Source organism: Pagrus major, chromosome 18 (assembly GCF_040436345.1).
Source record: "Pagrus major chromosome 18, Pma_NU_1.0".
Lineage (NCBI taxonomy): Eukaryota > Metazoa > Chordata > Actinopteri > Spariformes > Sparidae > Pagrus > Pagrus major.
In genome coordinates this window covers 30,551,734-30,570,942 of record NC_133232.1, presented here as the reverse complement: position 1 = coordinate 30,570,942, position 19,209 = coordinate 30,551,734, and the positions used below count along the sequence as shown (strand labels likewise).

The 19,209-nt window shown below is 40.5% G+C and overlaps 1 protein-coding gene across 4 annotated transcripts in view; it reads right to left on the bottom strand.

Moving 5' to 3' along the window:
* zdhhc9 (zDHHC palmitoyltransferase 9) overlaps nt 1-18,834 on the bottom strand; it is a 28,895-nt gene extending 10,061 nt beyond the window's left edge. For 3 of the 4 annotated variants that reach the window (XM_073487459.1, XM_073487461.1, XM_073487462.1), the window contains exons 1-4: nt 18,293-18,834; nt 17,972-18,198; nt 6,667-6,827; nt 1,161-1,319 (exon numbers count right to left, since the gene is read on the bottom strand). In XM_073487459.1, coding sequence (XP_073343560.1) covers nt 1,161-1,319; nt 6,667-6,827; nt 17,972-18,135 — 484 coding nt within the window. In that variant the 5' untranslated portion in view covers nt 18,136-18,198; nt 18,293-18,834. The other variant, XM_073487460.1, reaches the window with a different exon arrangement.
* Nucleotides 18,835-19,209: the final 375 nt, after the last annotated feature.

Below are 19,209 nucleotides of genomic sequence, written 5' to 3'. Positions count from 1 at the left end.
AGCATGGCGGTAGACTCTTTGTCTTCTTATACATACTCTCCACAGTTCTTACATTGCACATAAAGTGCCGCAGGACAATAATCCTCTGCTCTGTTCACTTAATATGGACGGCAAAATCCTCAAATTAAAGCCAAAGGACCTCTAGTAGCTCTACAATCAAACTAAATTCCCATTTTGCCCATTTAATTCACTAAAAAACAAGATGTGTGCAGTTATTCAGAGGTCTGGAACCAGAATAGCACGCAGAAATGTTGTTTTATTTCAACTCCCATATGCCACATACAAAGCTAAAACGACTATCTAAATACTCATAGACTATATTGTACATCAGACGTCTCATAGTATATTAACCAGAGAGGCTCCAGGTATAAACAAACATAATTTGTGAAATGGTTTGGCTCTTTGTGTTTTTATTATGCTGCACATTCTGTGAGAGACTTTAACCGCTATAAACAACGCCAACGTGAGGAGGGAAAGAAATTACTGCAGTAAAAGAGGGACTGAGGCACGCTGCTGTGTCATGCTTGGACTATGTGTGTGTCAGTGTGTGTGTTTCTACAGCAGGTGGACACAGATGAAGCAGTGTTCACAATGACTGAGCACTTATTCCCTCACTGAGCCTCCACTGTCTCCTCTCATATCGCCTATGAGTCTGCGCTCCCCTCAGATGCATTCCTCAATCATCAGAAGCCAAATCACTGTTATTCTGCAGGGCTGAGAGATGACACAGCTACACACACACAAACACACACACACACACACACACACACACACACACACACATCACAACACACACAGTTCAAACGGCCTTCAAAATTCAAAGCGCATTCCTAAAAAAACACTGCCTGTGAAGTTTTTGGCCCATTTGTTTCAGTTTTCTAAAACTTTCGTCCCCTATCTTCTCAGCCCAACATTTATTTATAAAGCTATGTCTTTTAAATTATTTAATCATTGTGACAAATGAATGCAGAGAGGTAATTAAGATCGAGGCTTCAGTAACAATCATCATGTCAGCAAGCTATTTTTCCCACGAAACATTGATCACCTTTCTATTTCTGAAAAACGGAAATAAACCGACTCCAAAGAGCTGCCGTCTCTCATTACAAAGCCTTTGTTTGGACACTATGAGAACTGAAGGCACATCAGGAGAGATTTCTTACCAACGCAGTTGTCGCAGATGCTGCAGTGAGATGCTCGAGGTGGCCGGAAGATCTTGCAGGTGTAGCAGTACTTGAGCTTCACGATCTGGTTGTTGATCTGAACGTTGCGGATTCGAGGTGGAGGTCGCTGCCCTGCGGGGACGTTCCCATTGGCGGCCTCTGTAGGGACAAAAAACACCACAGTCATTAGTAAGTGTTGACAACTTTGTCACACAATAAATTACTCTAAAAGGTGTAATCTAACACCACAAAGCATGTCCATAAAAATCACAAATTAACACCTCTGACAGTGTTTCAACAAAAGGTACAATGTCTTGCAGCCCCTATCTCTGGATTGCATAAATATTATGCTTTTTGTTTTTTCCTATCTTTAAGTGTTTTATATAGCTTTTATGTGCATGTTAAACATTCATACAGGCCACAGAAAACTGGTACAGCTACTAAACTGCCTGAAACACCTCATATGTAGTCCAGCCTTTACTTCATAATTTATCTACATCACTACCTAACACTGCACCACTTGTACGCGTTAAACCACTGGGAAATTTCTAATGTGACGTTGGTGGCCTGTTGGGCAGTAAGGCCGAGGCTATAAGGGATCACATTCCTTCTCAAAAACATGTACATTAGGTTTATTTTCCAATCAGCCAGTGCCCTTGACCAAGGCACTGGCTAAGAACTGGAGTTGGTCCCCAGGTGCTGTCGTTGGCTGGCCACTGCTCCCCCGGGATGGGTTAAATGCAGACAACCAGAGAGATGATGAGCAGTTTGAACAGTCAGAAGCTAAAACAGAGCGTCTCACAGAGAGAGGGGGGATATGTTGCAGCAGAACGGGACCTTATGAGCAAATGTGAATTAAAGCATGTAAAACCTAACTTAATAAAAATATGAACTTGAAAATGAATATAATAGGTTTCCTTCAACTGTAGAGGTGCTCACAATATTGTGTTCACCTGCTGTATATTTCTTAACCAGGCATTGAGAAATGGGAGATTCAGTGACAAGGACAAGAAAGAAATAAGACATAAATCTCAACAGCTGAACCTTGAGGACGTCAGTGAATGACGACATTGGCTCGATATTTTATTATTGATGGTGGATTTATGTGTAATCACTGTTGAGCTGTTAATATTATTTATTAGCAAACCTAAACTGCAGTGTCCTGCTCTACTGGGGCATCAACTAACCTTCCTCACACTGAAAAGGCTGTATTTTAAAGTCATATCTTTTGTTTCTGCGGTCGCACACCCAATGAAATTCTCATGCATTTACTTTCTTGGCAATCCAGATCTTTCTGATTATGTTGCACTGCAGGAGGAGAGAGGTTTGACTCGGCGCTTGCTAATGACCAGAGAGCTGCTGGCTTGAATGTCTCAGGAGAGAAACTGTTAGGGAGAAATCTACCATTAACATGCTGCACTGGGAAGACGTGAATGTGGAGTTAATGGAAAAAAGCGGGCATGCTCATTTGACTTCCTGGGGATAAATTAAGATAAAAAATGGTGGTATTTGTTGGAAATTAAATTATCTCTTGTGGAGAGAGTGCTCAGAGATGAGTAACAGGAAAAATTCTACATAAACTAAGCTGCATACTTATCATTTGTATATAGTCCTCAATGGCCATTCTTGTTATGTTTAACAAACGGTTCCTGTATAAATAAATTAGTGGAACTAGCACATTAACAAGCTCGTGTCAAAGCCATCCAATATACATCTACAGACACGAGGACTGTGAGATTTATTTAATCTGGCAGCACAAACAGCTCTGCATTATGAATCTACAGGATGTAGGATTAGTGGCTTTCAGGATAAACCAGCGGAGAATAAATTAATGAATCATCACTCAGGGGGAATGATGCCACTCCCTCGGGCAGCAAACTCTGTCTGCCAGCAGCATTATATATTCCAAGAGGATGCCTCCCCTCGTATTAGCATTCCCCCTCGGGAATACTCGCTAACAGGCTGAGGGGACAGAGCATCGAGGCAGCGGTGGCTTCATCAACATGCCTGCCTCAGCCTCAGAATGAGATCAAGCATCCATACCTGCCGCCTCCACCGACTGTTATCGGTTAGAACGCCCACGCTCAGAAAACAGCTACTCTAACACATTAAAAAACATACTGTATAAGAGCTAGAAGTGTTGGACGGAGGATGTGAGCTAAGTGCTGTATTTAAGCTTTTTGAGTGCATGTTCTTCACATGGTCATGTGGCCATTAAGTGATGACTGTCTTACTATTTTCAGAAATTTGCTGGAATGTAGAATGTAAAACATTAAAGAGAAAAGGGAGGTATAAGACTGAAAATAGACGATCTATCAGTGAAGAGTTTGGGAGGCTGCATGCCAAACAAGGTCAAGGAAAACATAAAAACCAAAGTGCTACTCTGGATTTGTTTTTTTATGTTTGTGGGTGGATCCAGAACCTGCAAACTCCTGAGGATAAACTTGGAGAACATCAAAGAAAGGAATTAAGGTTAATAGTTTGTAAATATAAAATAGAGCTGCAACGATCAGTTGATTAGAGGAAAATAGTTGCCAGCTATTTTTATAATTGATTAATCGTTTCAGTCATTTTTCAAGCAAAATCCTCAAACATTTGGTTTCCAGCAACATTTTGGTTCCAGCTTCTTAAATGTCTCATTTATGAAAGTAAATGAAGAATCTTTGGATTTTGGACTGTTGGCTGGACAAAAGAAGCTATTTGAAGACGTCACTTCGGGCTCTGGGAAACTGTGATGAGCATTTTTCACAATTTTATGCATCTATGTTATAATGTTATAATCTATACAATTAATCAATTTATCATGAAAATAAGCCCTCATATGAACCTACCACTAGCAGCCAGTTAGCTTAGCTTAACATCAAGACTGGAAACAAGGAGAAACAGCTAGCCTGGCTCTGTCTAAAAGGAGAAATGTGCCAATGCTCTTTCCCCATATGAATTATTTATTTACTACCCCATATTTATTTTATTTAGAAATTGAGACTGTCATGGACTAAAAACGAATTATGATGTCTTTGAGATGATGGTATCTACAAACAGGCCTGTTATGCTTCCATACATGATACAACAAAACTAAACAACCAACAATCCCAAGTGAGATTTACCAGTTGTTTAGTGTTAGTCTGTGTTTTCAGCACCCTGTAAATCAATCTGGGAGTGATAATGATCTTAAATTCTGCATTTTAAATGTTCTTGGTGAGGGATCTTCATCACAGATTGTATGAGTATCTAGAACCTTACATACTATAAGGTTTGCAAAATATTTAGCGTAATAAATCGTCTCACTTTTCTGCATTTTATGGCTCCCATTTTCTTTGTTTGATAGGTTGTAGACCACTGGTAAGACATCACCATGGGTTCTGGGAACATGTTACGGACACTTTTCATCATTTTTTGCAACTCTTTTCTCCTAAATAATGTCCAGTGAGATTTCCTCATATACAAACATGCAGGATCTTTCCATTGTCCGTCTGGGTCATCACGACTGGAGCAAGTCAGAACACCAAACCATTGTCATCCAATGAGCCGTATGAGTCACAGTCATGATGAGAGAAGGAGTGGCTGCCAGCTAACCCGTTCTCGGAGGATCGAGTGCCTCAGCTTTACTATCACAGCCCTCCTCTGTCATGAGCTGAGACCAGTTTTCACCCAGGTCTCTTGACTGGAGTGAGAGAGAGTACGAGTGATGGCTGAAGGACACCGTGAATCTTTTGGAGAGACAAAGAGTGAGCATCGAGCAGCCACACAGCCAGACAGGGAGGGGATGACGGGGTAAAGGATGCAGGGAGGGCTGGTGCAGAATTATTGCAAAAGATTATTCCAAGAGAGTCTGGACAGCCCGGGGAGAGGACATAAAAATACAAAAATGCATTGCTCCGTGCTTGTTTGTTTTTGGTGGCAAACTCTTTGTTGCCATCATCATTATACAGCGAATAGTTTGTTCTGTGTAATGAGACAACAGGATCCCTTGTAATGAATGTGTGTTAGACTGAGCTCTACATCCACCGACGAGCACACTCAACCTTTATTAACATAAAGCCCAACAAACATGAATAAACCAACAGAACCAAGGCTGTTTGCTCACTGCTTAACCAGCACGTCAAAGTATTTATGCATCCAAAATACTAAAAACTCCACATCTGGACATCATTTATATTAAAAACAACCTAGACGATGATGATGTAACAGCACATGAACTGTAATAACATTTGTCCTCTTGTTGACTTAACATCTGAATGTAGATGAGGGATTTGAGCCTGGTGGCCTTATCAGCGCTGATTGTGCATAATAGCTCTGCACACTTCAAGGTGAAGAGCTGGACAGCAATCACACCAGAAGAGGTGAGATTACCTCAAACTTCAAACCTCTGCAGTGGATTTGAGGATTAATACTGACGGTGCTACTGCACCGTCTTTACTTTATCAGCAATAAACTGACATTTTGGCTGATTTATCTTCACAAACCTCAACAAGCATTCTTCAGATTCAGGTTTTTTTTGTCGCCACCAACTCCCTAGGGAAATAATGTTCACCAGCTACTAGCTAACATCATCTGTCTGCTGTTTAGTGTTGATGCAGATAGTGTACAGAGGGTTTTTAGAGCTTTTTCTCTGAAAAAAGCTGCCTGCTGTGGCCATAAACTGCACTATGAGTCCGGTAAGAGTAAACTAAAACAGCTCTGTTGCACGTCAGACAGCAAAACAATGAGCTGAAACTCACAAATCTCTTCCATACCGTCTTCACATTGTCATTTGGTACATCGTGATAATAAAAACATTGATTATAACAGCTTAGAGATACGTCTTCAGCAAAGCACTGACACTATCACAAAACAGAATACAGTGTGGAAAAATGTGTGAAGAACTTCTTAAGGGGAAACACTTATTTTCTCAGTCGTCTCACTATGTGTGAGGAGATTCGATATGTTCACATTATTTTCTGCCAAATTTTTTAAACTTGTTTTCTTATTTGAAATAAGATATTTCTGTATCTGTGTTTTCCTCTGTGTTCTTCTGACTGGTTTGTGTACGAGCTCAGTAAGTAAAAGATGATGTCACATACATTTGTACGCCAATCAGGATTTAGAAAGAGTTTGAATCAGATGACAGGTGGTGGGTTTCCTGGCCAACGTCAATCAAATTTGATCAAATCCTATCCACACAGTCCTGATGAAGCTTTTTTTTGAATTTTCAAACAGACAATACTGAATAGGCATATTCAAAATGAGAAAACCATCTTTGGTTTTCTCATTTTGAATATGCCTATTCAGTCATGAATACTTAATAAAATAGAGACGGATATGAAGTTTTATGGGGAGTATAGAGCTTCGTTTGTACAGAAAGTACGCAGTTTTAAAGCAAGATTATGTCACTTTTTACCTTGAAATAAGCTTCAAATAGCTTTAAAATCATTTTGATGTTACAGTATCTCGTAACAGGGTGAATGGTCTAAAAATAAAAGGAAGAGAATCTTAACAGTGTCTGTAAATCAATCCTGTCACTCACCAATTTCCATCTCGATGAACGTGGCCTCCTCTGGGAGGGCGCGCGGCAGCACCCCGGGGTCACTGAAGCTGGTCCTCAGTAACATGGCCATGACAAAGAGGAAGAGCAGGACAGCGAAAACTGGGATGGCAGGAGACAGATGGAGAGCCAGGTACGGACATCTGTAATAAAATAAACACATTAAAAAAAGAAGATTAAAGATTGAATCTAAAATCAGGTACAGCTTCTCAGAAAGGCAAAAAGGGAAAGCCATTTTTTTATCCATTTATTGATAAGCTGTCAAGTCACGGCTTTTGTTGGTCGATTATTTGATTAAGCGGCCACCAGAAAATGAATCTGAACTTATTCTGATAACATTTTCTTGTTCCAGTTTCTCCAGTGTGAGTGCTGCAGTCCTAGATCTCACACTGAAAGAAATGATTTGAATGAAAATATTTTATATTTTGCATCACAGCTGCACATGACAACCGCAGACAACAACCTGAACGGACACAGGAGAGAGCCTTCTCCAAAAAAAAGCAGTGCAAAGAGGGCATGACATGACACCATACATATTCTGAACTTGTGTTCTGAGCATTAGGTCGTGAACCGTGAGAGCTGCCCTTTCTCTGGACCGTGCCGAAGTCATGGCCGTGAATAAAAAACACCTTGCCACACTCCCCTCACCTTCTGGAGGAGTGGAGAGATACATTAGCATAACTCCTTGTTGCCAAGACATTGAGATTAGATTCAGAGGAGCTCCTCCACCAAAACGGCCTGCTGCTCAGTGCGATAACAGATGTGAGCTGCAGTGCAAAGTGCTGCGACAGAAAACCAGCAGCAGCAGCAGCAGCAGCAGCAGCAAAGGCTTCCACATGCAGTTATTAATAGTTAATTTCCTCTTCATCTTCCTCCTATTTGGCAGGGATCATATATTCATAATGCAGCACTGATGTTACTCTACAGGACTGCAAGGTACTGTGCATTGTACTGCACAGGAATAACTTCTGTACTACAGGTCATGCAAAAAGTCTGCCCACACAGATGATGCACTCTCTGCAATATTATGTGGAAGATGGAACATTACATATGCACATTATATTTCTTTGTTGTAGAAAGTTGAGCTGAAACAGAGTCAGCTAACAGATTTTCACTCCTTCTTTTATGCACCAATTGATAAGTTATATACTTAAAAAACATCATTAGGCCTAGGTTTAAGTAAAAAATAGTGTTTTTCTTGTGTGAAACATAATAACCCCTTCAGGAGAGTAGCAATTTATCTGTATCACATATCCGACAAAACACTGCATATTCAGTTACATAATTGAGTGCGACCCATAAATTATTTTGGGCGGCCAGAACTGCTGGAAAGCAGCACTAATGCATGATGATGTTTTCACTACTGTGCGATTCTTTTTGGTTGAGTTGGGTTTTGTTTGATATTGTACTTTCCATTTTTTATTTTAATATCAATGTGCTGGAGGACAGAGCAATGTATTCAATGAATTCACTACCAAGTTTTTTGATTTCAGAGAGTTATACAACATGTTTTCACAAAAAGTTACGCTTGTATTTACACATGTATATGTATGTTTTTTATTTTCTGAAGATATGATATGGATGTTGAAAGCTATCCATCCCACACATATATGTGATATAGTGGTTGAGGTTTAAGTGCTTTCTTTTTTTATTTATTTAAGAGATTAAATAATTATATAGAGCTAATGTATTTGTCAGATAAGTTTTGAGTATACTTTGATTGTTGTGTGTCAATTTCGGTTTGTGCAGTGTCTTGAGATTTAATAGGAGAATGAAAGTTATGGATGTTTATTAATGCAATTTTATTGATGAAGATTTGTTAATGGAAATAATGGAGATCTCAGGAAGAGTAGCTACTGTGTTAATACAGATGCTAATGCAGCACTTAATAAACAAACAAACAAACAGAGCAAACTAAAAAAAGAGGTAGAAGTACTGAAGATTTGCTTCTTTCCTCTGTTTTACATATTTCACATGTAAAAAAGTCAAAACAGGCAGGTTTCCCACAAATAAAACACAGGACAAAACATGAGTTTACTCATTCATTCAGTCTAAAATGGAGGCGTGAAAGCAGACAGAAATTGTACCAGTCTGCCAACACAGACTGGCATCCTTCAATTTTGTGAGATTTTGTGCTCGATGGCAACTTGAAAGCAAGGTTTGTAAGGAACCAGTCTAAATACTAACAGTGTTATTATTCTATAGCTATTTCACTGTGCAATCAACATTTACTTCATAATGACAGATTAAAGCAAAAAACTTAGGGTGAGTGAATCTAAAGTGATTCAACCAATTTCATCATTAACTTCATAAAAGCCATAATATTGTCTTGTCTTCTTCTCTGGGTGCAGTTTAATACATTGTCACCACAGACAGACACAGCTGACAGGAAGTTTAAAGGAAAGGGATGTAGCTGTGTTTATAAAAGCCAATCAGTACAAGACAGCAGAGAACCTGTCCAAAGTCCACCTGTTCAGTCGCAGTATGTAGATGAATCAGGTATGACAGCATACCTGAGCACTGACATGACAACAACACACACACACACAACACCTGCTGGACTGGTCTGAGCAGTTTCCCTGCCGAGCCTTTTTTTTCCCCCACTAATGGAAACCAGGAGCAGAGATCAAATCAATAGAAGTTTCCACTGGCCCAGGCCTTTGAAGTATGTTTGGCCCATTTGTTAGTGCAGAGACAGCAGAGAGCAGCCGGTGCATTCAGACTGAGGGGAGGCGGTCTGTCGATGAAATGTAATTCCCGTAATGATGACTGGTAGGTATTCGAGGCCCACTCTATCATCGCTTCCCATCAAGCCTCCACGTCCTTCCTGGACGTGACCATTTCCTCTGCTGTTGAGGAGCAGGGTGGTGCTGGCACACTGACACTGTGTGTTCATCCGTCACCACACAGACAGCAGAAAAAAACTGGACTTAATCAGGCCCTGTGTCCATGTGGGGGGAATGTTTTCATCAGTGAGGCGATCAATCAGACCACCAAGTGACACTCATACACCACTTACACATTCCCTCCCTTTCTTACTCAACATTCTGCCTCCTCATTGAGGCTCAAGACACACTACAGTGGTGAAAACTACATTTTCTTAAGTACTTCACTTCAGCTGAGTGTTTTAACTCTACGGTACTTGAGACGGCACTTCAATGTATTCATTTCATCTGATAACAATGCACCTAAATCCAATTATGCATTAACCATAATGCAACTGAAGTTGACCCAGACTTTTGATTAGGGTTTTGATCCGGAAAACAAACGTGGAATAAAAAAGACAATATCTCAGGTTCAGCTTTAAACGTCCATTGTGAGTACGGTGGTGTCATGCTAACTGGTGGAGTGACCCTTTAAATAAGCATTATGGGAAATACACTTATTCACTATCTTGACATGAATTAGATGAGAAGATCGATACCACTCTCATGTGTGTACGCTAGACTGTTAGCTTAGCACGAAGACTGAAAACATGAGGAAACAGCAAGCCTGCCTCTGTCTAAAGGTCACAAAATCTGACTGCCGTCTTCTCTAAAGCTCACTGATGAAGACATTTTATCTTGTTTGTTTAATCAGCACAAAAACCGACAACAATCTGAGGTTTGGTGGAAAGTGATGTGCTGTGGGGACTTCTCCGGATCTCAACTGGGTGCTGTGTATCTGGTGACAATTATAAAAATGAGATAACATGTTATTAAGTGAGCTTTAGAGGTGATAGTTGGATTTTGTTAATGTTGAAGTCTTTATGCGAAAATCGGCTAACCTGCTGCTAGCTGTACGTATACAGTAGTATCAATCTTCTCAGCAAAAAAATTAATAAGCGTCTTTCTCGAATGTAAAACTATTCCTTTCATGTTTTACTAATAATAACTCTGGCTCTCTCTAGTAACGGCTCTCACTAGAGTGTATACCTTCGCCATCAAGGCGAATCCAATATCAAATAAAACATCTTTAAATCTGCTACATTTTTATATGGATCCACATCAAATTGTACTCATTCATAGATATCAGCCACCTAAATATGCCTGTTTTTTTCCATCAAGATCCATGTTGAAAAACACGCTATCTCACAATGTTAAAGAGAGTGAGAAGAGATTCCTGGATCCGTCCCTTTACATGGAACCACTCCAGAAGGGGTCTATTTTGGGCCGAGACCCATCCTCCATCCAACGTTCATGGAAATCCATTCTGACAAACCAACCAACCTCCTTGGGGGAGATAATAATACATCATAATACCACTGACAGAGGTCTACATAGACAGCACTATTACTTTTATATTTCAAGAACATTTTTCTGATAATACTACTGTCGTGTCATATAAATAAAGTTTTCAATGCAGGACTTTTACTTGTAGTGGAGTATTTTGAGTATTTTGGTGAGAGCTACAGATCAACACCCAGTAGAAAGACAACTGCAGGTCAAAATCAGAGCAGGTTGACTGTAACCTTTTTAAGAATATGAATTCAAATCCACAACACAAAAATATATTTTTTATTACACTTCAATCTGCTGCAGACTTAAGATGCAGATTAAGTGCTTTTGCCATATGCTATACTCAATTTTGTTTACTTAATGGGTGCCTATAAAACTGTCATAAAAGCACCAGAGTGACCATTAGGCCATGAGTTCTTGGAATATGGAAAATAAACGGTTTATTGGTTTTAAATGGGATCCCATAAGCTGAAAAACCTGCAATCAGCTGGTCATAAAGGACAATAATCACATTTACCATAAAGAATAATTACACAGCCTTACATAATAGATAGAGATAAGCTACCTATGGTAGTGCTTATTCTGCATGGAAAGAAAAGTTCACTGTGTGTATGGGTTGAGTGGGCATTAAATGTATTAGGGTGTGTCGACTGCAGACTTTGATCCAGAGGATTTCCCTCTTAACTCAGGATGACTCGAGCTCGAAGATGAGAAGCTTGTAAAGTCGGGATATCGCTGAATTAAAATCACTTCAACTTCTCACCAATAAAAACCACTGAACCCAGGATTTAGATGTCACCATGTCATGTATGGGTGAGTCATGACATTTTACCTCTGCTGAACATTTAAAGCCCTTCCTTGATTAATACTTAATGGTTGTAAGCTGTTGCAAATCTGCATGAATCATACTATAAATGAATTATGCACTCACTGTGCAGGTTCATCCACAGTGGGCCTCCGTCACACAAACATTTGTAGACTGTGACTCTGCCTGTTTCTAGGGCACTGCTGAAAAAAAACAAAAAGCTCACAAACTCTACTTGCCCTCACGTCTTTTTCACCTACAGACAGAACAACCACTTTATTACTGAACTTAGTAAATACTCTGGTTCGAGGAGGATTTTGTCCTCCAGCAGCAGCCTTTTCTGCGGATGTAATCGTGCTTCTCCAGTTCACGTATTACCATAACATTCGAGTCACAGTGCTAAGCGACTTTTTTCTGAAAAATAAGAGTCCTTAATGCCATTTTGTAACCATCTGGATGAAAAATATTCAGTCTGCTGCACAATAAAAAAAATGTCCATCTTGTTTTTTAAGTTGTGACTGTGTTTTTAAATCCAGAAGGCCAGACCTGACAAATGTCCTTTTGAGTAAGGAGATATGTCATGTCTGTCTGCCATCTTTGAAAAAGTTTGCAGTCACACATCGAGAATGCAGGCAAATTAAAATCGTCTGCCAGCGCTGGATGTAAGGCACACAGAACTCAGTTTGCTGGGGCCAACCATACGCGACTTTGCTATTTGTTGTGGCCGAGACTTTGTCGGTCAAAGTTCACCGAAACTGAACACCACAAGAAGCCAAGATGTAGATTGTTTTTTTGTTAATCTTGTTTGACAGGGTCATGATTTCTGGAATGAGACACTGCTGTTGAATTTTTCAAATTGTATTTTTCGGCGTTTGCAGCACAAGCGCTATGTAGTCCCATTATATTGGAGTGAAGGCAGACATCTCTGTGGCCAATATCACCAAACCCATTGAGATGGATAAAAAGCACTACAGGTAAGAGGAAAAGTGTGAGTATTTTTTAAAAGCTAGAAATAGTTTTTTAGAAAGGTTTTTTTAAAGATCACAAAGTATTTTTTCTTTTCAGAAAACTGAATGCCTCACGGTGTGAATGGTCTACACGAGAGGCACTAACTAGAACTAAACATGTCCTTTAAAAGTCTTTGGAGCTTTAGTGTAACCTCTTTTAAACTCACTCATACATCAGATTCCAGACGGTGCAATCTGTTGTCCGGTTTAAATCAGTCTTCCTTGTTATGCAACAGTTAAATACCATACGAGAGAGAGAGATGTTACACGGCATCCTTTTATTAAGGATTAAATGTAGGATTAAAGATGTTGCATCATAGAATGATCACTAAGTGAAATTAAGAATAATGATGAATCTGATGATTTCATTTCAGCCACATGAAAAAATAATACCATTGTGATAAAACTGGTGGTCGTTTCTTTCCGGGAGAGAATCTTTTTCAAACCAAACAGATGAAGACAAAGTGCGAAAATACGTGAAATGTGCCTCCCTATATGGCTCGGGATTTGTGCAGCCCTCTCCTCCTGCCAGGGAAGCTTCCAGAGAACAAAGCCTGTAGATCACGGTTACTGTAAATGGAGCATGGACTCTGAATAGGACATAAATCATGTTATTGCACATCTAGCCAGGCCAGGCAGCTGCTTTCTGATTGGCAAGCAGAGAGACAGGGCGGGGTCAGATGCTGAGGGAGGCTCAGGGGTCGGTTACAAGATCTCCTCTGACTGCAGCTGCTCGCCCTGCAGGCTCAGTCCTCCACATCTTTACATTTTATGAGGCCGACTAGAGGACGGGACGGTCAACTGGACACAGTGACAGCCTGTACCTTGCAGCAAGTGTAGGGATGTAGATGTAGAGTACAAATAGACAAGCACAGGCAAAGACAAAGGTTCAGTCTCACTACAAGCACATATGCTTCTCTGGCCTCGTAGCTCAGCATCCCGGGGTGGACAGACAGATGACACACTGTCCTTCTGTTCCAGTTTCTTGTTCCTTCATCCAAGCTCCATAGGTGGCTATCCACATGCACGTTTGCATGCATGCACGCGCACCACACACACATGAACACACACATAAAAATGGGAACCAAACCAGTGAAAATCCAACTGTGAGGAAGCCTTTTGCGGATATTTAGCCTACACATTTGGCAAAGAACTACCAAAGCTTTTTAAACATCATAAGCAAATGTTATTATGTAAAATCCTATTAAAAATTAGATCAGTGGATATTAAATGGGCACAAAACCAGCAGGGTAATGACATACAGTCCTAAAATGTATTCCAACTGTAAACCAGAAAGCCGGCCCACCTCCACAGTAAATAATTTGTTTAGTTGTTCCTAATGGGTCTTTCCATTTGTATGTTCGACTGCTTGCTTCCGCAATTTAGCACAAATTAAAGCCCGGAGAGGTCCCCCTGCACGAGCTGCCGGTGGCTGGTGATAAACGTGAGATGTCTGCTCAGCAAGTGTTGGAAATGATCCAGCCCACGCCAGGACACTGCCCTCTCTGTTCTCCCCTCAATGCCACAGTGCGGCTCAGAGCTCAACCTCCAGACAACATGTGAAGACTGAACCCTCCAAGACAAGAAAACTACACGACAAAGACAAGTATATGATAAACAATACATGATATAACAAAATGCACTAGAATTATCCCACACAGAATCTTTGCTACTTTGACATTTTGTTTGTGCAGCAAACTGTAGTTAAGTTTTTAAATCAATCACAAGTCTTTTATAAATTGAGTTTTGGAAAAATGCCAGTATTATAAATTAATCAGTTGATTTATTATAAGTTGATTGACAGAAACTCTTGTCCTGAAGACGAGTGAAACAATCCACTCAGTGTTGTTAGCTGACACAAGCAGCCATCTCACAACATGTCTTATATTGTGAATTTTCACCATGAATAGAATAATAAATGCATCAGACTGACTGTGCAAGGTTTCTGTGCATTACGTTTATTAATCCGATGACAGATTTTAAAAAACAGACTTAATGTGCAAAGGCCTCAAGAGTCTACTGCCCTGCTAACGGCTCTGTGGGACCGTGAGCTAAATGCTAACATCAGCACGCTACAGTAACATACTCACAAAGGCTATGCTACCTAGCTGACATTTAGCAGGTATGATGTTTACAATGTTGAACATCTTAGTGTAGTAAGCATGCTAATGTTCGCTAATTAGCACTAAAAGCAAGCCTACATTTGATCTGATAATCTGATGGTGCCAAATTTCATGGTAATCCATTTCATAGCTAAACACAGAGTGAGTAGGACTTCCTAAAAACAATGTCGGTAATCCCTCTAAATCATGACTAGCCACCCACGAGAAGTGTGTGGCGGTGTCTGCATCTGCAGAGACTTGGCCCACTGACTCCATTTTCTTTTGTTGCCGTGTTCAGGACGTTTCTGGGCATCAACCACTGGGCAGTGGGTGGGTAGCCTACAGCTTATAACAACACATAGTGTGCGAGGGCGAGACTCTATAAAACCATAGCAACCAGGTGCCACAACCTTAGCAACAGGGGTCAACAGATATGGCTTTTTTTTAGGGCCGATACCGATTATAAGAAAACAAGAAGACTGAAAAACGATATTTGGGACCGTTTTCACATTTTCACTATTTTCTGGCATTTATAGAAAGAATAATGTATTGCCAAGAAAAAGACTGGACTTAAACGTAGTCTCAGATGGGCAGTGTGTGAATGCATTAGACCTCCGAGCCGTTTTGCAGAAGGCAATTACTCTGTCAGAGGTTTAAATCAGATATGTATCAACATGCCGTGTAATGGCGAGTTTGAAAATTACCCCCCTGTTGTCTGGGTCCAATCTCCACGTTAATATCCATCCCCCCATGAGAGATAATTATGTTCCGCTGTAATATGAACATAGTATGCTAACAACCCTCCAGCCATTAGTCACCGCAATGCCTCCTCTGGGTTCTGGACGTTCAGCGTGAGCAGTATCATCTCTCCCTCTTTGCTCTGAGCTGGACACCAGCTCCTTCTGTCCGGACTCTAACGAAAGCCGGAGGCCATTAAAGTGCAGAGCAGATAGAGATGGGAAGGGCCTGGCACTATGTGAGAGCAGCTACTTCTCTTCTCTGCTATGCTCCAAATCCATTTGGCCTGTTAGCTGCATACACGCCCACAGTCAAGAGAGGTTACTGTGTTACAGAGCAGCATTTTATGCTAAATCATCGTGCCTGATTTGTCTGGCAAGAAAGAGGAGAAGAAGGAGGAAACAGGTGGGGCAAAGACAGAAAATGAGTGCGATCTAGCTAAGAAGCAACCCTGCTTGATGATTATCAATCAAACTATCCTCCATGTAGCCTTCACTGAAAGGATTTCGTTTTTTTTTACATGCTGCATCCGAGCCGAGTGGCTGTGAGTGCAGAGTTAATGAGTCCATTGGGTCGTCTGAGGGTTGAGACTGAACTGCTGAGACAACAGAATTCTGCAGCTTTCCTTTCTTAAACCAGAGCAGAAGCTGGACAGCGAGGGGTATTAAATATTTAACACCCCAGTATGTAGTCAATCAGAAACCTTTTCTCTGACAGGGACTGAATTCTGAGCAACAAGACGTGGACCCACAGCATGTCTGGGAGGTCATCTAAACAGAAGTCCTTACAAATAAATGCAACATAGGAGGTCACAGATCAGCTTGACAAGAGACTGACCAAAAAAAAAAAAAAAAAAAATCACACAACCTTAACATAGATCCAATAATTACTTTAAACACACATGCACAATAGCACACATCAGGAAGATCAACATACAACAGAAATGGTTGAGATGAGACTAAAAAAATGGGTGTGAACACTATAAGCAAGTCATAGCAACTATTTGGATAGTTGATCAATCATTTTAGTGATTTTTCATGGAAAATGTCCAAATAGTAGCTGGTTTAGCTTTACTAGTTTATTTGTCATACATGAGGGTAACCTGAATATATTTGGGTTTTGGATAGTTAACATTTCACTGACAAGACGATCAATCATAAATGAAAAATTGAGTTAGCCCTTTAACATACTGTAGGGCTGCAATGGTCTAAAACCCAAAGATGTTTGGTTTAGTGTCAGAAAAGACAGAGCAAACCAGAAAATATTCATATTTGGAAAAGCTGGAACTCGAAATATTCAACATTCTTCCTCCAAAAACAGCTGGACTCTATGATTTATGATTACCTTGTTTAAAGCAGCTGTAACTTATATAGTTTTTATTAAAATAAGAGTTTAATAGCTCTACATTTTCAGTGAGTGTTTGGTCACTAAGGCACGTCTCTTCTCCCCCTGCTCATGCAGTAAAAGAGTATCCCTGCCCGTTCTATCCAATCAATACAGAGAGCTCCATAATGAGGTGGTCCTGTCTGCTCATGAACACACAGATGATCAGGATCCTCCCTGTTTGCTGCTCTGTGTTGCGATTACATCTGTGTGTTTATGATGTGACGTACAGAGGAGGGAGGGGATTGCTAACTGCAAAATGGACAGGAAGTTAGCTTAAATAACGACAATGCAAAAAAATATGTGTTTCTTAACTAAATGCAAGGTAAAATTAAAGTAAATTCCAGCAGCATTCCAGTTTTAAGCATATTTTGATGATTATCCAGATAATATCCTGAATCACAATTACTTTGGCGAGGATAATCGTGACATTACATGTTCATATTGTCCCATAGTGGGCCATGGTTACTCACAAGTCAACATTATGAGATTAAAAAAGTCACATTTACTTGATAGAAGCCACAACTGTGAGATAAAAAGTCCAAATCTATCTCATAATGTCGACTTTTGACACAATTGTGACTTTTTATCTCAGAATTATGACGTCTCACCTTTTAATAATGACTTTATATCTCATAATTTCAATTTATGATCTTCAATTTATTGACTTTCGATCACAATTTTCACTTTCTATCCCATAAACTTGACTTTTGAGCCCCTAATTATGACTTTTTATCCCAGAACTCAGATTTCATCTCATTATTTCAACTCATAACTATGACTTTTTAATCTTGCAATGATGAAATTCATCTCACACTTTCTACTTTTTTATCTCATAACTATGTCTTTGTATCATACTATGAAGAAATTTATCTCATAACTTCGACTTCATTATCTCATAATGAAAATGATTTCTTAAACTAGTTCACATTATTATTATTATTTTTAAACTGGCCTCCATGGTGTAAGTGGACACAAATCATGGCTTTGACTCAGATGGCTCATGAGGGGTCAGAGATGGAGGAAGGGACTTACTCGAAAGCGAAGAAGAGCGAGCAGGTCCCGACGATGAGGAACATGGTCAGGTAGAAGACTCCTTTCTGCCGGGCCATCATCACCCGACCGTCGCAGCAGAAAGTGTTCTTGCCCGGGAGCTTCTCCCATTTTCGCACCTTCCGTGTTATCATCACCGCCGACATGGTGCCTGTCCTGTGCTCAGATCGGTCCTCGGTGCTGCTTTGGGGTTAATGTCACTTGTTATACTGTAAAAACGAGGCAGACAATAAGCCGATATATTCTCACTGTCCAGTCAATGTTACACACAGTCCTCTGGCACACAGAAAACACACGACTTACTGAGAAATATTAAAGATTTCTGCACAAGGGGACGACTGGGAAGCATTTTCTTTTTCGTTGAATGGTGTCGCAGTCACATCATCAATGTTTCCCGATCCATTTTTTTATTTCCAGTTTTTCTCGTCTTTACTGCAGCGTGTCATTCCCACGGCGAGGCTCCCACGCCGCGCAAACAATCTCTATCCGCTCTCCGTCCGCTCAATATCGGGGGGAAATTAGTGGGAATTCATCCAAATGCTTGAGGCAGATGTTTCCCAGCAGAACAATCCAGTTGTGGCTGTTGCATCGGGATAGCGGACCTTGACCGATTGACATTCATATCATCTCGATATATCATAAATGATCGTCCAGGCGAGCTGCTCCGTGTTTATGGACATTAGACTCTGACCAGGCTGTCGGACGTGGTCCGCGTGCCTTCGTCTGAAATAATAATAATAAAAAAACCTTTAAAAATAAAAAGCAATGATCTGCTGTATGGACGCGGACATGTAAAGCTGTTTGATGTGCTTTTTTTCCCGCAGGATGCCAGCTCTCGGTTTTAGTCAATGGCAGCAGGAAACACGCCTAGATTGAAATGTCTAATCTTAAAGGGGCAGGGCAGGTAGCAGCAGAGGGAACAAAGGACACAGATAAAGGTCCAGTTGAGATCACATTAATATGCTCAACCCGGAGCCTGTGGTATTGCCCGAGGGAGGAGATTGTGAATTAAAGTGTATCAACGAAGATAATTGGTTACAGACCTCAGATGCATTAATCCCCCGAGTGTTGCTCCAGAGAGCAGAGGTAAACACTGCAGAGGCCCTCAGAGGAAATCACTTCTTACTGGGACCAGTATGGGAATATGCTCAACTTTAAGGCTTTAACTCTGTGGCAACCTTCAATTTTATGACATACACCACTCAAAATGAGTTAGGGAT